The sequence below is a fragment of the Odontesthes bonariensis genome, chromosome 7 (assembly GCF_027942865.1).
Source record: "Odontesthes bonariensis isolate fOdoBon6 chromosome 7, fOdoBon6.hap1, whole genome shotgun sequence".
Classification (NCBI taxonomy): domain Eukaryota; kingdom Metazoa; phylum Chordata; class Actinopteri; order Atheriniformes; family Atherinopsidae; genus Odontesthes; species Odontesthes bonariensis.
The window spans coordinates 1,932,593-1,952,161 of NC_134512.1; the positions used below are offsets into that span (position 1 = coordinate 1,932,593).

A 19,569-nucleotide genomic window follows, 5' to 3' on the forward strand; every position below is an offset into this window, starting at 1 on the left:
GGCATCCTGGCTGGAGTTATGCAGGGGGACACACTAGCCCCCTTCCTCTTCATCATAGTCCTTGATTATGCGCTCAGGAAGGCAATCAGTGGGAGAGAGCAGGAACTTGGCTTCACACTATCTCCAAGGAGGTCGAGTCGATACCCCGCAGTGGTCCTCACAGACCTTGACTATGCGGATGACATCGGTTTGCTCTCCAACAACATGGAACAAGCACAAACACTACTGAACAGGGTAGAGCTAGAGTGCGCCAAGGTCGGCCTCAGGCTAAACGCCAAGAAAACTGAGGTCATCACCTGCAACACTCCACCGGAACATCAACCTCTGACTACAGCAGGAGGCACTGTGCTGAAAGAAGTCAACGACTTCAAATACCTGGGCTCATGGGTCAACTCAACTGAGCAAGATCTAAAAGTGAGGAAGGCACTTGCATGGAGGGCCCTGAACGGTATGGCCAGTGTGTGGAACTCCAATCTCCCCCGTCAAATCAAACTCAGCTTCTTCTACGCGACAGTAGAGTCCGTTCTCCTTTATGGCTGTGAATGCTGGACCCTGAAGCCAACCCTAGAGAAGTCCCTTGATGGGTGCTACACCAGGATGCTGCGTGCAGTGCTTAACATCAGTAAGAGTGCACATGTAACCAACGAAATCCTGTATGAGGGAATACCAAGGGTGAGCGATAAGATTGCTGTAAGGAGAATGGGACTTGCAGGACATTGCCAAAGGCACCCAGAACTGCCAGCCAGCAAACTGGTGCTGTGGGAACCATCACGTGGGTGCCGGTTAAGAGGACGTCCCACACTAGCACATGTGGACATACTCAAGAAGGACGCAGGAGTCCAGAGTACCAGCGAACTGAAAAGCTGTATGGAGAATCGGGAAGACTGGAAGCAACGATGGAAGGCTCGTCTGAGGACGACCTAGGGATATGTTCCAAGTATGAGAGGCTCTGTGGGAGAATACAGCCTGACTAAAAGCGCTCTTCCTAAATGGGACAGAGCAATCACCCCTAGAACTGGCTCTGGTAACCCAGTTTGTGCTTTTTGTAATAAATTTCTGAAGAGGAGGAGGGGCCAGGCCATGTAGAAGTTTGTAAAGTAAAACTGAATCATTATATTTAACATAGTTATCCCAGTCCAACAGTCTATGTTTTTTCAGTATTTTACAGTGATGGTATGTTTTGGGCTTTCTATCTAAAATATCTATATATGTTCAAGATTCAAAGACTTTATTGTCAATCAACTTTGGGACATACAGGAGAATTGAAAAGCTGTCTCTCTCTCACCTTGGTAATAAAATAAAGTATCAAAGAAGGATAAAATTGTAAAAACAAAAATTCAATAATAGAATAAAAAGGAAATGAAAATAAATATCATTCCCATGTACAGAATGACAGTAATGCAAGCACAATAATGGTAATGGAGAGAGAGGAGGTGCAAATCAGAGCAGCTTGTGAAATGTGCATGGACAGTGGTGCAGCAGTGCAGCAAACAGGCAGCAGCAAATGCAGGAAATAATCGTGGCTTTATCGAGTCTTCATGGGCAAGTAGCTGAGGCAGAGCTCTTATGTGAATGAGCCAAGAGGCAGGGGGCAAAGAGAGGAGGTACTGTACAGAGTTCAGCCGTGTGGAGCGGGCCCAGAGGCTCCGGGACCTTTTCCCCATGGGTGCAGATCCCGGGGGGGACATGCCCCCGCCCCCAATTTCTGAAAAACGAAATTATTCAAAATTGAACAAATGCATTTTCAGACATCACATTTTAGATTCACATCTAAGAAGAAATGATTGAAATGGTGGAACAAATAAAGTTTGACACATTTTTCTGGTCTCCTCCACAATGCAAATGATTGGGTAGTTTCTGATGACATCAGCAGGCTTTAAAAAAACAATCTTTCTCTCAGCTCTGGAAAGTTACATGTTGTTGATGATTTTCATGAGTTTGTTGAGGACAACATAGGTACCTTTTGTTATAAGGACAATTTTTTTACAATAAAGCATGACTATATAAGTGAATGGTTATGAATTAACTGTCAAGTTGTAAAATAATGTATCCTTTATTGTATCCAAGAGTTGTCCAGATACAGAAAATAAGAGTTATTCAGACACAGGATCTCTTCATCCAGGGAGTCCTGGAAAATGACAGATGAAAACAAAAAAGGAATGATTTTATATAAATTTATGGAAATAAATCAGATTTTGTTGGGTCAACTTGTGTTGGGTTTATTGGGCTCTTTTTTTAGAACTGTTTACCAGCATAAATGGCATTGTAAAAACATGATCGGTTAGTTTACACAACTTGGTTAGGGCTTCATATTTCGATATTCATCCATATCCATTAATCATGCAAAAAGTAGCATACACTTGGGGATCTGGGAAGGTCGGAGGGAGGCGAAAGATAAGAACGTGAGTAGACGGTAGACGCCCGCGACCCTTAAAATGATGATTTACTAATATAACAGTTCAGTAAGCAGTGATAGGTGCTGTTGGCTCTTTAGGACAAATAAAGAAAGGGAAGCACAATAAATGATTCCCTTTGCAGTACTTTTTGAATGATATGGTGAGGCTCTATGAAGTTGGGATTTATGGTGGCATGGTATGAGCTGCATGCGGGCAAAAAAACAAAAATCCCTTTTGTGTCCCCGCCAATCCTGACAGCGGATCTGCACCCCTGCTTTTCGGCTGAAGAGGGAGCGTGAGAGGTGTCACCAGCGATGCCGATGGCCATGCGGGTGTTAAAAATGTCAACGAGGGAGGGCAGGGGTGCACTGAGAATTTTCCTGCAGGGGGACAGTGACCCAGCCCATGAGGACACTCAATGGTGCCCCAGTAAAATGCTGAGGGGAGGGACTCATGCTCTCCTTACTTTGCAGAGGAAGTAAAGGCGAGTTTGATCCTTCTTGGCCAGTGATGCAGTGTTGTCGGACCAGGAGGAGTTCTCTGAGGAACTCCTCACCTCTCCACAGCAGCACCATTGATGGTAGGGATGGGAATCGAAAACCGGTTCTTGTTGAGAACCGGTTCCCAGTGTTTCAATTCCTTGGAATCGTTTGGCGATTTTGCAAACGATTCCCTTATCGATTCCAGTGGGCGCGAATGATGTCATCACGCAACGTTGCGTGGCGAGTCCAGTGCAGCCAGCAGCCAACAGTAAACATGGTGCCCAAGCGGTACAAACGCTCGAACGTTTGGTTACACATCCCTAAAAAAGACGACAACAGGGCAACTTGGAAAGTGGATATTTCACCAAAGGGAGGAAATACTACCAACATGCAATAACTATGAATGAATATCGCGTTTTCGATCTGCTCCGGACTAACGTTGGTGAATCTGAACCCAGCAGCGGCAGCAACGTTAGCATGTCCTCGGCTAACACTGCAGGTAACTAACTAACAAACACTGCCTATCATGTTAGCGCCATTTGCCTCGTTGTAAAACCTGCTGTTAGTAACGGTTAAGGTTAAATGAATGCCTTCTCAGGCATTACATTTAGATGAAATCATGAGAGGCAGAGCCTGACTGGCTCAGAGCCAGAGGCTGGTGGTACTACCCCCAGTTCACCTCTACCTCCAGCTTCTCCTTTCACCAGAGCAGGGAAGAGTTAAATTACCCAGGCCAGGATAGACCAATGTGGACCTCACCGTTGTTGGGTTTGTAAGGTCATGACTTGTGTTACTTCTAAACTAAACAAAGTTGATGCTAATCGACCGGTTTGTTGTCCTTTTTCTCCAAATGAGAATCGATAAGGGAACCGATAAAGAACTGAATCATTAAGCAGAATCGAAAATGGAATTGGAATCGTAAAAATCTTATCAATTCCCATCCCTAATTGATGGACAGTGGGCAATGCGGTGAGTGTCGTCTCCTCAAGGCCACATCGGTCTACTTGGTCTTCCCCACGTTCAGGAAGAGACTGTTGTGTTTGCACCACTGGACCAGTTGGTTCACCTCAGATATCCCAACTTTGAGAAATCCCTTCTTTTCACCGCTACCAGCCAAACAGTATTTACATAGAGTACATTCATGTACAACCTGTCCAGGGTGTCCCCCGCCTCTCGCCCAATGACGGCTGGGATATGATCCAGCCCCCCACCGGCGACCCTACAGTTGGGTTAAGCGGGTATAGAAAATGGATGGACATTCATGTCGTATATGCTAATGATTTGAGGAAGGATTTTTCCTCCTGTTCCATCATTAGACATGTCATCACACATACTTATCCTTCCCAAAATAATGTAAATATATTTTTATTTTCAAAATATGTACACTGCTGATTTTGTAAAAGTCTTACAGACACACGTCCTATTTACCAACTTTACATCAGTTGTGTTACAAACTGACATGACTAACAAATATAATCTTTTAAAGATTGCACACTTGAAAACACACACACACACACAATACATCAAAGTGTGTCCATAGTGCTTTGATGAAGGTCCAATAATGACTGGTAACTAGACTGTGACCTTCAGCTTCCAGCAGAAGCGTACTTGTGGAAAAAGCTGTGGATCTGCTGAGCGCTGGCCTGGCCCACCATGGGCTCCAACTGGGCAGGAGCTGCATTGCAGAGCTGCAGGATGGTGAAGTTCTGCAGCAGAGTCAGAGCTTTGACCTTTCCAACCCCAGGGATCTGCTGGACCAGAGTCAGAACCAGTGGATCCAGCAGCCGGCAGGTACTCCTTCTCCTGAAAGGGTTCTCTCTGCCGTCCCCGTGAACCTGGAGACAATGAGAGCAAGTGAAAGATCAGCATCATTTTCTTTAAAGGGACAGTTCGCCTCTTTTGACATGAAGCTGTATGACATCCCATATCAGCAATATCATTTATGAACATCTTCTTACCCTCTGCTGCGTCCTGTGAGCAGAGTTCCAGCTGAGTTTTGGTGTTGATGAAAGTAGTCCGGCTAGTTGGCTGGGGTTTAAAAAATAAAGCGTCTTGCTTCTCAAAACAATATGCGTTCAAAAGAGTAATACATTTGCATCACAAAATGGTTCTCCAGGAAACAGTCAGACCTCACAATCGCTTGGCGCTATTTCTCTCTCCCTTCGTATCACTGCCTGCTGTGTAGACCGAGCAGACCGAAGTGCAGACCGAGCAGCAAACACCGTAACAGGTGCGGCTGGCGGCAGGCGGCAGCAGGCAGTGATACGAAGGGAGAGAAAATAGCTCCAAGCGATGTGAGTTCTGACTTTTTCTGGCTAACGATTTTGTGATGCAAATGTATTACTCTGTTCAATGCATATTGTTTTGAGAAGCAAAACGCTTTATTTTTGAGCAGTAGGAGCACTGTGAGCAGTGGGAGCACTGGGAGCAGTAGGAGCACTGGGAGCAGTGGGAGCACTGTGAGCAGTGGGAGCACTGGGAGCAGAGCACTGGGAGCAGTGGGAGCAGTGGGAGCACTGGGAGCACAGGGAGCAGTGGGAGCACTGGGAGCAGTGGGAGCACTGGGAGCAGTGGGAGCACTGGGAGCAGTAGGAGCACTGTGAGCAGTGGGAGCACTGGGAGCAGTGGGAGCACTGGGAGCAGTGGGAGCAGTGGGAGCAGTGGGAGCACTGGGAGCACAGGGAGCAGTGGGAGCACTGGGAGCAGAGCACTGGGAGCAGTGGGAGCACTGGGAGCAGTGGGAGCACAGGGAGCAGAGCACAAGACCCCCAGTCTTATTGTACTGTACATACACATCCAAATATATCTATATACTAACATGCAGAGTCAATTGGAAATATGGCAGTCCAGTTAATGTGGCCTGTCACTGGGACAGTGGGAGCACTGGGAGCAGTAGGAGCACTGTGAGCAGTGGGAGCAGAGCACTGGGAGCAGTGGGAGCACTGGGAGCACAGGGAGCAGTGGGAGCACTGTGAGCACAGGGAGCAGTGGGAGCACTGGGAGCAGTGGGAGCACTGGGAGCAGTGGGAGCAGTAGGAGCACTGTGAGCAGTGGGTGCACTGGGAGCAGTGGGAGCACTGGGAGCAGTGGGAGCACTGGGAGCAGTGGGAGCACTGGGAGCACTGGGAGCACTGGGAGCAGTAGGAGCACTGGGAGCAGAGCACTGGGAGCAGTGGGAGCACAGGGAGCAGTGGGAGCAGCGGGAGCACTGGGAGCACTGGGAGCAGTAGGAGCACTGGGAGCAGTAGGAGCACTGGGAGCAGAGCACTGGGAGCAGTGGGAGCACTGGGAGCACTGGGAGCAGTAGGAGCACTGGGAGCAGTAGGAGCACTGGGAGCAGAGCACTGGGAGCAGTGGGAGCACAGGGAGCAGTGGGAGCAGTGGGAGCACTGGGAGCACTGGGAACAGTGTTCATTGTAGAGTCTGACAGCTGCAGGAAGAAATGACCTGCGACACCTCTCCATCACACATTTTGGGTGGTGCAGCCTGTTGCTGATGGAGCTCAGCAGCTTAGTGAATGTGTTTCGGAGGGGGTGGCTGTGGCTGTTGCTGTTCTTGATTAACAACAGGCCGTCATCCTCCCGTCGTGCCCACCACCTTCCCAGGGGGCTTCCCAGGACAGAGCGGGCCTTTCTGACCCGACAGCCCAGCTTCTTCCTGCCGGCTGCTGTGATGCCGCTCCTCCAGCAGACTCTGTCCTTTAAAAGTGTGCTGGTGTTCAGAGTTCAGTCCAGTTTATTGCTCAGATGAACACCCTGGTATTTGTAAGATGTAACCATTTCAATGTCCCTTCTTTGGATGTTCACTGGTGACACTCAGTGGGGTCACATGGCACTGAAAGGATCGAATTATTGGCTGAATTACAATCAGACTGAGCTGAGCGAGGGTAATTCTCCTTGGATATGTTGCGGTGAATGAATGGGATCAGAGGCACAAAGCGTGTCATACCCCGGTATGATAGGTGGCGCTGTACCCATTCCAGCTGTTGCTAATAGAGCCACTTCCTGTTGACCTCTTCACCACCAACAACAACAACAAACTCAGGCATTGGATTGGAGAAAGATGGAGAACGCAGAGCCAGATGAAGCTACGTCCCTCTACATTTGGTCTGTGATGAGCTGCTTGTTGCACAAACTCGATGCCCAACGGAGCATTCTCCATCGCGTTGTTTGTTTCTTTCTGATGGCGACAACAACAGGAATATCATCTCCTTTGACTTCCGGGTCACGGCCCCGGGAAAACATCTGGAGCATGCGCAGAACGCAAAGTCTGATTCACCACGTGCTTCACCGTCTACAAGCAGGTTTAGAGTGACTTTCAACCCAGTTATCTCGGGGTCTGAATCCGATCCGATCCAATTCTTAGTCAGATTAAGGTGTCTACATGAACTTAATAACTCAGTTTTATTGTAATTTAGCCAATAATCTGATCCTTTCAGTGCCATGTGACCCCACTGAGTGAGGAGTCAGCCTTTGGAAATCTACAACCAGCTCCTTGTTTTTTCCAGCATTGATCTGGAGGTAGTTCTGCTGACACCAGTAATCCTCCTGGATTAGCAGAGGGGGATAGAGGTGTGAAAAGTGTGGGGAGCGGATGTGGTAGAGGTGCGTTGGATGTTTTACAAGCAGAGGTAAATGAGGGCTTTGGGCAGAGTGTAATGATTCAGAGGAGGGGCACTGCTGCAGGGGTGGGATGTCTGATCAAACCTACAAACTCAAGTCATCTACCAGTGGTTGATCCCCAGCTGCCAGATGTTTTTTTATGTTTTTTCAAACTCTGCTGATCTTGTTCTGCTGCAGGTGTTCCTCCATCTTCTTCCTGAACCTGCCTGTTCCCTCCCTGATTGTCTTTCCTAACTCCATTTGAGCAGGAGCAGCTCATCCTTGTTTCCTGACTTAAAGGCCCTCTTCTTCTCCCTCAGAAAGACATGTATGTCAGGATTAATCCAAGGTTTGTTGATGGCAAAACACCGTGCAGTCCTGGAGGGTGTTCTACACACAGATGTTTATGTAGTTTCTGATAGGGTCTGTGAGGCCGTCCACGTCCTCCCCCCCATGAGGATCAGACCACATCTCACACGGTTGTGTTGAAGCAGCTCTTCGGTCACTTCTTCACAGTGCGGGGCACAGCGGTTGCCTGATGACAAGGCAACAGGCAGGAGATGAAGCAGGCTGCGATTAGATCTTCCAAGGGGAGGGAGGGTGATGAAAAGTATGACTCCTTGGTGTTTGCATAAAACTAAATTTCACAAGATTTACAAAAAGCTTCTCCATCAGCAGTCAACAGGATTCTCTGCACTTTTCATATACCAGCAGAATTTGGCAGCACGTGGAAAAAATAACACCCACAACATAATTTGTGCTTGAATGTGTCTGACTGGCTCAATGGCATTGAATTGGACATGTTTATTAGGTGGCAAGAAGGAACCAATCCAAAGCAGTGAGCATCAAAAATGTGAGTGGTGCACACCAACAAGAAAAATGCAGATAACAGAATATTACAGCCGAGAATTCCCAGAGTGAAACTGACCTGGTTGGGTCAGTCTCAACACATACATTAGAGGCAATATAAAAATGTTATAATATCAAATACTTACAATCTGAGTGATGAGCTGTGAGGCCTCCGTTTGCCCACCAACTGGCAGCAGAGACAGACCCAAGTCAAACACCACAAACTTCTGCATAGCAGAGAAGTACTGCTCACTGAGCCTGGTCCTCTCCACCAGCACCAGCTGCTGGAAACTGCTTCCGGCCTTAAAGACACAAGGACCCAGGTCGCACTGGTGACAACAGCACAGGGGAGCTTTCACAGATGGAATCGGTTGGGCTTCTCACTCGTTTATCATACATTACGGTAGCGAACCAGCTTTCTCTTGTAGCCGTTTCCTGCGATGACGTCGCACTCAGACACATACAGGATGCTGCTTTTGTTGGGAAGGTGAAAATCAGCCACACCAAGTTCACTTTCAAAGAGGATTTTCACATCTCCACCTACAGCAGAAGTTAGCTCGGTTATAAAGGTATGAAGATAAATAATGCAGTAATATGCCATAAACTTCAATTTTTCCATATTAGGTGTTCATCTTTAACCAGGAAGCCGTTCAAAAATGTACGAAAATTCACTCAAAATGTCGAGAAACAATAATATCACAAATGAAAAGTATTTTCAAACACTTTTGATCCTGGACTTCCCTGTTGCACAGGCACAGAGGCGTCACCGCCTGTTAGAGACATACATAACCAGCAAATACCCAAAATATCATACCCAGGGTATCAGACAGTGCTGACAGCAGCAGACGAACAGGTTTGTGTTGGAAGCAGGGATCTTATTTACGCAGGTTACCCTGCTTAGTTGAGTTTAGAAAGTACACAGATTAACATAACTGATGGGAAGATGATTTATTCCAGAGATCGTCTGCTTTGAAGGCCCTTTTATGACAGCGCTTTATTTAGGTGCTTTGTGTCCAACATTAATATGAATTCAGCCACATTTAATATTGTAATATCCAATGGAAAAAGATGCAACCCAAAGAGTTTTCCACTTAAAAAGAACAAACAAGAGTTATTCAGTAAAGATTATTATTATGCCTTTAAAATGGCATGAATGCAGTTCTGATTCAGCTAAAAAGTGCTTATGGCTTCCAGCTTGAGACTGCTGAACATGTACTCTGTCTTATAATGGCTCAAGTTCATTTAAGAGCCTTATTTTTTAGGATTATATCTTCAACACTTTGAAAAACATTTGATAAGAAACACATCTGCAAACTGACGACGGCTCCGTATAAAACCTACTTACTGAAGTTTCTCTAAAATTAGTTTATGAACATCATATAAGAGTACTCCCTCGTTTGTCGTGAATGGATTGCACTGCATCTTTGAGGATATTACAACATTAAAAATGGCATCTTTGAGGATATTACAACATTAAAAATGGCTTCATTTAGAAGAATCTAGGACACAAAGCAATTCAACACTAAAAATGTGGGTTTGATTTTGAGAAGAGCAGCTGAAACAGTCAGTAACCAGTATCAGTGTTTGGCAGACCATCACTTTATGAGTATTGAAGTACAACTATAAAACTATTCTTTACCTTTTAGGCTTTGAATAAGAGAAGAATTCCTCCATTTCTCGCTGCAAATTGCATGCCCGTAAGGAGGAACAGAATGGACTACATCAGGCGTTTTGGTCTCCATGTCGCTAAACACCAAAGAGCCTCCTGATACCAACTGAATGACTACAGGATAATGTTCGTCACAAGTTAGCTAACTTTATTTATTGTTGACTTTCCTTGCTTAGCCTTACAAAAGGGTAGATTTTGCCTCCAGAACGTCGACATCTTTTTCTCGTCTACCGTTGATCAGATGCAACACAGGCCTCCACGTCGCCCCCTACAGGACAGGCGGAGACTCGATCTTCTCTTCTCTTCTTTTTTTTATTTTAATTTTAAAAATTTTTTAAAGTTCCATGAAGCTGGCCCGTCGATAAAAGATTGTGTGGGATTATCATTCTCAAATAAGGGGAATCTGCCAATAAAAATGTGATCTTTTTTTGTTAAAGGGATCTTGCGCCACATACAGTTTTGGTGCAGGAGTAATGCTTTGATCCAGTAAATCCTAAAGGTTCCAATTAGTGTTTCAAAATTCAGAGCTTTAAGAGAAACTCTTTGTAATACTTTTTAACCAACTCTGATTTCTTTTATTGGGTTTTATTTTTCCATATAAAGTGGTAGATAACTGAATTTGCTCTTTTAATATTGGTTGGTATAAAAGGAGTTCCATAAATAAATTAATTTGGAGATGGCTTCATCTTAATGTGAAAGATCTCTACAGAGCCACTGACGGTCACCTGTTTTTGCATCTTTTCTATGGTTGGAAATGTTAATGTTCTCTCGTTTAACAGGATATCTTATTTTGTTATTTCCAAGTTTTTTACTGAAGCAATAGTAGATTTTGAGGATGTGTGTACAGGGACTAGGTCACATCTATGAATGTTGAGGGACAGCCCAGATACACTTAACACACTTAAAAATAAATGAAAAAATAAGAAGTTATTTTTAATTTCATGTCTCATGGTATCTACCTCAATAAAAGTCTCTGAATAAACTGGACACAGACTTAATAAACAAGTTGTAATTTTATTGTTCATGGTTAGAGCGCCACAGAATAAAATTTCTTAACCTGCTTTCTATTGGAATAGATGCAGCAGCCCAGGAAAGTTATCTAAAAACGGGGACAAATAAAAGCACAAACTCTGCTGGGAAAGCAGGGAAAATGTGTTGTAGGTTGGCTGAATCTACCTCTGAACTTTAATTCTCTATCAGAGCACACGGTCATGTATGAATTACCTCAGACTTTTAGAGTTGGTCACATTTAATCTCACAAATTGTGCTTTTTTTTAAAAAGTTACCAATATTTTGTTGGTCATCCTAAAGTGAACAATTTATTTAAAGAAATAAAAAAGCCTTTCTTCCCATTTGACAGGTTTCTAAAAGTTGGTGAAGTAAACTCTTCCCAACATCTCAGTTTCAGTCACAGCCGTCCCTGCTTCCACTCTGCTCTTGTGCTTTGGGAGGATGCATGTCAGCAGGACAGACTGGACTTATATCATCTTCCCCACTCTCTAACTGCAGTGCCTCAGTCTCAACGTGAAAGTGAGTCTGGCTTTGAGATGACTCCTTAAAATCTGTATTTACAGGCAAGGCACTCTGGCAGTGGGCGTCAGATGGCTTCTCAGGGTGATATGTATCGGGTTTGCTCGGGACTCTGTGATGGGAGTCAGCTGAACAGTCGGCTTGTGAAGACACATTTGAGGGCGAGGAATACGAGGTGTCACTTCCTGTGCTGCAGTTTGACACACCTGTGGAGCAGGGTTGGTTGGTGTCAGGCTGTGCCCCGTCTGCATCCCTGCAGGTCTGAACACTTGCTGGCTGAGCACCTTCAGTTGCTTTGGGGGTGTGTATGCAATCTGTCAGACCACCCCTTTCAAAAAAATGTTCTTTCGAGTTTGGAGTGTGGGTAAGCTCAGGTTCCTCTGGTGTGAGCACTCCAGAGTCCAGGGTGTGACAGCGACCCAAGGGTCGCTCTTTCAGGCGTGATCGAGCATGAGGGCTTCCTAAAGGGCTGCTGACCTCCACCGTTTCCCCTCTCCTCAGTCTCCTCCTGTCTGGACTCGTCTGCAAAGAGAAATCAACTTCAAGTCAGAAGACGGAACTCAAGTGGGCATAAGGTTGTCATGTATCATGTCATGTCAGTAAATGTCCAGGAAGCAGACACCCTTTCCACTTTTAAGACCAGGCTTAAAACTTTCCTTTCTGATAAAGCTTATAGTTAGGGATGGCTCAGGTGAGCCTGAAACATCCCATAGTTAAGCTGCTATAGGCCTAGACTGCTGGGGGGCCTCATCTGTCACACCTTTCCTCACTTTACTCTCTTTATGTATATGTGATATTATTATGGTCATTAACTCGTGTTTCCCTGTTCCAACAGGTATCCTTTGAATGGTGTTACAGTGCTGCCGCGGCCCCCCCCCCTTTCTGTCTTCTCAAACCCCAGCTGGTGGAGGCGGATGGCCACCCTTCCTGGTTCTGGTTCTGCCAGAGGTTTCTTCCTGTTAAAAGGGAGTCGTTTCTCTCCACAGTCGCCTCAGGCACGCTCAGGCCGGGAGATTGGACCGAAAAACAAAAAGTTTTCAGTGCAATCTGTTGGTTTTCTTAGCTAGGAAATTGTTTTTGAATTGGCTCTATATGAACGATTTGGATTATTTTATGAATAATTATGATTACGATTAATTGAATTGGACTTTATTATCTAAGTGCCTTGAGATGACATTTGTTGTATTTGGCGCTATATAAATAAAATGAATTGAATGTACCAAACGATGTGGAGCAGCATTCTATTTCTGCTCTATAATGGACTGTAGTCAAACCTCCACAAACCCCCCACCCCCCGGGATGTGTGCTGAGCCCCCTCCTTTTCATATTGCTGACACACAGCTCCAGCTTCTTCATTACGTTCACGGATGACACGACTGTGGTAGGTCTCATCAGCGGTGGAGATGGGACGACCTACAGGAGTGAGGTGAGCCACCTGGCCGTGTGGCGCAAGGACAACAATCTATCTGAAGGTGGAGAAGATGGAGGAGATTGTTGTGGACTTTAGGAGAGCGCACACCCAACATGCTCCTGTGACCATCGACGGTGCTGCTGTGGACAGGGTGAGCAGCACCAGGTTCCAGGGTGCACACATCTCTGATCTATCATAGAGCACCAACACCACACCACTGGTCAGGAAGCCCAACAGCGTCTGTACTTCCACGGGAAACTAAGAAGAGTAAGAGCCTCGGCCCCCGTCACGTGCACCTTCCACAGAGGCGCCGTGCACCGTGTCCTGCCCCAAACCCTGCAGCGCATAGTGAGAGCAGCTGAGAAGATCATTGGTGCCTACAACAGAACCAGCCTTTTTCACCAGTTTGTCCAGGCGCCTACAGTTTGTGTCTGTAGTGCAACTCCCCCAGCAGACAGCAGCATAGAACAGTGCACTCTCAATGATAGTGTGATAAAACATACTCATCATATCACTGCAGACACTGAAGGACCTCAGGAAGAAGAGACAGCTCTGGCCTTTCTGTACACTGTGTCTATGTTGGCAGACCACTCCAGTTTATTATCCAGCACCACCCCCAGGTATCTGCAGGTCTGAACAGTCTCTATCTCCCCTCCATCAATGCAGACTGACTGGTATGGGGTTTTAGATCTCCTGAAGTCCACCACCAGCTCTTTGGTCTTGGTGGTGTTCAGGAGCAAACCGTTCTTTTTGCTCCAGTCAGTAAAGGCCTCCACAAGGTCCCTGTACTCCTTCTCCTGTCCAACGCGCACACATGCCACAACAGCCGTACCATCAGAATACTTCTGAATGTGGCAGGACTCTGAGTTGTACCTGAAGTCTGATGTGTACAGGGTGAAAAGAAAAGGAGCCAAAACAGTACCCTGCGGAGCCCCAGTACTGCATTCCAGTGTTCCAGAAACACATTTCCCCATCCTGACATACTGTGGTCTGGCAGACAAATAGTCTATAATCCATGATGTCAGGGAGGGGGCCACACCCATACCGAGCAGCTTGTCTTTCAGTATGGGAGGCCGTATGGTGTTGAAGGCACTGGAGAAGTTAAAGAACATGATTCTCACATATGAACCAGGCACATCCAGATAAGCATATGCCCGATGCAACATTTAATCTTAATCTTACAAGATTAAATAAAAGTTAAACAAATGAATTAATACATAATTGAATGAATAAGTGAATGAGTAATGGATCAGAGTGGGAAAAGTGTACCTGGTTGAGGCCCGGGGAACACCTGGGCGGTGAACCAGTCGAGCCTTTTCTCATCTGCTGCATCCTACAACAAAGCACATGCAAACACACCAATCAACTACATGACATTTCCTTTTGTTTTCCGTCTAGGTGAATGTGAATGCTGTATATGAGATGGTGGAGCTTTTTCACAGCCAACCTGCTGATGGATTGGGCCAGCTTCTGTCTCCTGCCGCTGGAGTTATCCTGCAGCCTCAGGCGCTGCACGAAAGAATGAGCTGCAACGACCACAAAAAGCATTTCATTGCTATGAGCCTCAACATTTTTGCATTACATCAGAATAGATAACAGATTTGTTCCAAAGACTGAGCCACAAAGTTCAAGATAACATTTACAGATGATTTGTGCCTTTTCTTTCAAAACAAACAAACAAAGGAACTAGTCCTATTTTTGATACCCAGGGCTCCTTTGGGCACAGAGAGAAGTTTGATTGGTTCAGCATCAGGGGAAAGTCCAGATGCTTTCTGCAAAGCTCTCAGGATTTCAGTGTTCTGCAGAAGAAAGCATGAAAAAGTTATTGCTGGTCATATTCTGACTTTGAGCGATTTCTTGTATGCAGCCCTGCAGCTCACGAATCTTCAACTTTCAAGTACTTTGACATTGCTCAAAAGGATAAGGACTGAAAATCTTTGGCATACATATCCCTGGAAGCAAACTGACATGTAAACATTTCGACAAGTATGTGTGTGTGTGTGTGTGTGTGTGTGTGTGTGTGTGTGTGTGTGATCTGGACCCATAAAATGTCTAAACAGAGCAGTAATTTAAAATGGGTTTCTCCATTTATTGTTAATAGGGCGCCAACTGACATAAGCGCTCTGTGCATCCTTCACAGCTCCCTTTTAGGCCTTTGACCCAGATTTAACAGAAGAAATGTCTATACACAAAAAAGGAGATGCCAGTAACAAAAGAATAAGCACGAGGGATAGCAAGATTATTTTCTATAAAAGATAGTACCGCGTACAGCACGTACTAAATTTATACAAATGTCCATAAAAAGCCTAAAACCAACCAGATAAAAGGGGATTTTTGCCAACTATTGTAGCAGACTCGGGTATACTTTAAGAGGAGCAGTCTAATTGCTGCAGCTCAACTTATTTGTGGACAGAAACACATTGACTATGAAAACCTGAATCCACAGATCCAAAGCGTGACAAGTTCTCCTGGAATTTTGGAGCAAACTACCTGGCACTATCTGGGGATGTTTTAAAGACAGTTTGATAGCTTTATTCTTTTACTGCAACTTGTATGAAGTTAGCAGATAAAGTATACACCATTATTTTTTATATAATCCTTTTTAATCTTATTCCCCAAAACTTTTGTAGCCTGTATATGATGCACAATATACACGCTGGTCATCTGTCTATGCAGTATTTGTATGGAAGCACCTTTCCACCAAGTTCATATGCGCAGTCCAGCGGTGTCCTCTGCCTCTTGTTCCTGAGGCCAGGCGAGGCCCCGCCCCTGAGCAACAGCTCCACCAGTGCCTGGTGTCCACCTCGCACTGCCTCATGGAGAGCAGTATTCCCCTGAAGGTTTGCTATGTTCACCAATGCATTACTCTGCAGACAGTCATTTTTTTCAAGGAAATCAGTTCATTTTATATTGTAAAAGGGTACATCCGTTCTGATTGCAAGTGTGTGTGTGTTTACCTGTAACAGCATACTGGCTGTTTCCAGGTTTCCACAGAGACATGCATGGATCAGAGGTGTGTTTCCATAGTGATCCCTCTTATTCAGTTTGCCATTGCACTCCAACAGAAACCTCACAACCTAAACATCAAATAAAACAAACACAATATTTTAGAATAATAATGATAAAAAACAACATATGACATATTACCATATTCTACACTACTATATGATGCACACTACACTACTTTTGAAATAAATACTTTGGTCACATATGACCCGGTACATCTAAAAGTGTATTTAATAGGAAAAAAGAACCATCAATGCTCTTAAAGCTATCAGTGAACAAACCCATTACAAATGAGAACAATAAGACATGAATAGATCTGGTACACACCAAGTGAACACATAGGTTTGTTGTAAATCACCACCTGCCATTCTGTCTGGTTGGTACGTTACACATCCCACATTTGGTGGGTTAGGGTTACCCTGCTGACTATCTGATGTAAGATGTTTAGTTGTGAGCAGTGACCTTTGGTTCGTAATTTGTCAATACAATCTGAAGGCTGTGGTAAAGAGCAGCATCAGTCATGGAGTCACGGGAGCTGCATTTTATTGACTTCATGAGTGAAAAGCTTGATTCACACATACAACATACATACAATTCACACGATCAACATTATATATATATATAGCAGGTTGTTCCAAACATACTGAGCACAACTGCTCATTTCTTAATGTTAGAGAATTGTAGGAATAAGTCTCAGAAAGCAGACATCAGCTTTAAGGTTGTCGTCCAGCATTTTTTTGCTTCATGTTGCAGAGGAAAGTTGTGATCTGCTATCTGATATCACAGAAACACTCCAGAGCTTTGCCTTTGGATAGTCATCTGATATCATTGTGCAAAAGCAGGTTGTGATGCTCTGCAGACATTTCTAACAGCAGAATGTGGAAGAAGCATTATTGGAGGCTGGATGTGGAGCAAATAAAAATCATTGTTGCCATCCCACTGCCCACTGATGTTTTCAATTCCCCAATGTAGTTTTGCACACAACACAGTCTGATGCACAATGCAGTGCAGGGAAATCATCTGAGGAGCTGAAGTATTTGCCATCAAAAAACAGTCATACATGAAAACTGCAGTATCACTTTTGCCTGTGGACTCATCTACTGCTGTAGACACAACATCAGCTTTCTTCAGGTCTTCCAACTGCATTTAAAACACATCACAAAAATTTACACCCTGTATAAGTTTAGAACAGGGCTATGTTTTTAACAGCAGATGTCAAACTCAAGTTTCAATTTTGAGATGGTTTCAATTTTGTCAAGTTTGGTTTCAATTTATCACATCATCAACGATGGCCTGCATACAGTCTTTTCGGAGTTTCAGAGTCTGAAACATGGAGTGAAGCTGTTGCAGCTCTCTTGGAATGTGCATGTCCGTACCACAGTAGTACAGCTCCGGCTGTAAGATGCACTCCTGTTTGCAGATGCAAAGTAATTCAATTTAAAGAATACACTCACCAAACAGCCTGTATAGGACTCGTGAACAATTTGTGCTGAAACTACCAGCACAAATGCCTCCGAAACAGCGAGCAAAAACTCAAAACTCGTCTAAAGTAGAAACTACATGTGGTCCGGGAATGGCGGACACAAATACTAGCAATGAAGACTCAGATAGCTAGCTCGAATCATAAGAGCTTGATTAAGGCCAACTGGAATTCTTCTTTGATCTGACATCCTGAACTCCCTGACTGACCAATGTGCATGTTGTTAGTCATTATCACCTATGAATTGTCTACCTGCCTGAAAGGGAGAGTTTTGGGATCCAAGTTGTGAATGATTGTGAGTATTTGCATCTTTTCCAATCTATTCCACTTGCTCCCCCACTTTCATTTTTCCATTCACTTAAAAATCTCTTTTCCTCCTTCATTTGGAACAATAGGCGTCCCAGGCTCAGGCTCTCATTGTTACATCTACCATATGATAGAAGTGGATTGCAGCCAGGGGCGGAGCAGTGATTTTAAATGTGGGGGGTGTTCCAGGGATGGCACATGAGCACCACATCAAGCCCATAGACTGTATATAAAAAGGCCAAGTCTCACAATAGAGGTCCGGTATCATAATTTACACATTTTTGATCACAAAATGTAACATTTAATCACTATCATGGAGTTATCACCATGGATTTACTGTAGGCTACGAAGTTCCTGAAAAAAACTCTGCGCTTGATGGAAAACTCTCGAAAAGATATAATTGCCCTGAGCCCATTGTAGATCGCCAAAAGAATAAGCTTCTGATCACTATTTTTCCCCATTAAGTTCCGATATGTGTTTTAGATACAGTGACATGTAAAACTACTCCATGTAGTTTAACCAAAAATCTGTCAGTAGTATTTACTCACTAATACAAGATTATCATGACTTGATCAGGTGCAGTTTGTAGGTTTTACTGGTCACACAAGCAGCCTGAATGAATGTAAAATATATTCAACATGAGGCAAACATGGTGTTTCAGGTCATTTTTCAGCATTTATTTAAATAAAATCCTTAAAATCTTAAGTTGACAATGCATCCTTGTTCATATTTCACCAAAAATCCTTCCATTCCAAACATCAAAACCAATCAGATAAACTCAAAAGTGCACTGTTGTAACATTAAAACAAACTATTTACTTTTCAATACTTTACTTTCAATTACTTTGCAAACTGGTTTACCTTACTCATCTTGCTGTAAAAGTGGGGGTGTCAAAACACCCCCATCCCCCACGGGTGCGACGCCCATGATTGCAGCTACCAAATCTTGTGTGGTATTATTGGGCATCTCAAATCGAAACAGGAATTTTTTATTTTATGAAAGACCATCCCTCAGCCTGGGTTTCAATAGAAACTCATTCAATTAATATTCCTTTAAATTTATATATATTTAGCCAACAAGAATAAATTAATGAAACAGACCAAAAACCCCTTCCTCAAAAATACAGTAATTATTTAGCACAACGCTTTGGTGTACTCGGGACAGACCCCACGTTATCGCAGTTCTCTCCTGTAAGGATGACTTGGAAGAGCAGACACCGGGTTTAATCACAAGGTGTAGCTAAAATATCTGACCTATTTAAAGACAATCATGTTCATGTTTATGCATTTAGCAGACGCTTTTATCCAAAGCGACTTACAGGTAGGCAGGTAGGGTAAGGGGGTCTTGCCTAAGGACCCCTACTGGAGGTAGAACCTTTCATGCAGGAGAACATCAAAGCTAACAATAAGCTACATAGAAGGAAACCACTAGTCAGACTCTGTCAGAGGTGACAGAGTAGAAATAGAGGGAAGTACAGAAAGAAAAGTACAGGGTAAGTGCTAGGGTAGGAGATGCTCTCTGAAGAGCTGGGTCTTCAAAAGTTTCTTGAAGATGGACAGGATAGCGCTCTGGTAACGCTCGGTAGGTCGTAGGTCATTCCACCATCGTGGAACGACACATGAAAAGAGTCTGGATTGTCTTAAGCGTGGTGTAGGTTGTGACAAACCTTTGCAAGAGAATTTAAGTAGATGGGAGCTGTTCCATTAAAGGCTGATTCATACTCGGCGCAAACGCGCAACTGTTCTGGCTCGAGAACCATTAATGACGTCATTGAAAGCGCCAGCCCCTTCACAGTTCCTCCAGCTCATAAGCGCAGTTTGCGCCGAGTATGCGTCACAT

The 19,569-nt window shown here is 44.5% G+C and overlaps 2 protein-coding genes across 5 annotated transcripts in view; both read right to left on the reverse strand.

Moving 5' to 3' along the window:
* Window positions 1-4,227: 4,227 nt before the first annotated feature.
* faap24 (FA core complex associated protein 24) lies at window positions 4,228-10,252 on the reverse strand. Of its 2 annotated transcripts, XM_075470873.1 has the most exons (5): window positions 9,968-10,252; window positions 8,726-8,868; window positions 8,475-8,630; window positions 4,837-4,906; window positions 4,228-4,713 (listed from the first exon to the last, which is right to left on the reverse strand). In XM_075470873.1, the coding sequence occupies exons 1-5, from the start codon at window positions 10,068-10,070 to the stop codon at window positions 4,451-4,453; spliced, it is 735 nt and encodes a 244-aa protein (XP_075326988.1). In that variant the 5' UTR covers window positions 10,071-10,252; the 3' UTR covers window positions 4,228-4,450. The 2 variants fall into 2 exon arrangements, with proteins under 2 accessions (XP_075326988.1, XP_075326989.1); XM_075470874.1 differs by lacking the exon at window positions 4,837-4,906.
* A 739-nt stretch (window positions 10,253-10,991) lies between these two features.
* Window positions 10,992-19,569, reverse strand: part of ankrd27 (ankyrin repeat domain 27 (VPS9 domain)) — a 49,183-nt gene continuing 40,605 nt past the window's right edge. For 2 of the 3 annotated variants that reach the window (XM_075469232.1, XM_075469231.1), the window contains 6 exons: window positions 15,896-16,015; window positions 15,632-15,805; window positions 14,644-14,737; window positions 14,386-14,464; window positions 14,208-14,271; window positions 10,992-12,049 (listed from right to left, as the gene is read on the reverse strand). In XM_075469232.1, the coding sequence (XP_075325347.1) occupies window positions 11,402-12,049; window positions 14,208-14,271; window positions 14,386-14,464; window positions 14,644-14,737; window positions 15,632-15,805; window positions 15,896-16,015 (1,179 nt within the window). In that variant the 3' untranslated portion in view covers window positions 10,992-11,401. The other variant, XM_075469233.1, reaches the window with a different exon arrangement.

What these genes read in the sequence shown, in the direction of transcription:
- faap24 (XM_075470873.1), bottom strand. Translation starts at nt 10,070, where the DNA reads ATGGAGACCAAAACGCCTGATGTAGTCCATTCTGTTCCTCCTTACGGG. An exon ending in TCTTATTCAAAGCCTAAAAG is followed by an intron (nt 8,869 to 9,967) that starts GTAAAGAATAGT and finishes CTTCTGCTGTAG; the next exon opens with GTGGAGATGTGAAAATCCTC. An exon ending in AGCTGGTTCGCTACCGTAAT is followed by an intron (nt 8,631 to 8,725) that starts GTATGATAAACG and finishes TGTGTCTTTAAG; the next exon opens with GCCGGAAGCAGTTTCCAGCA.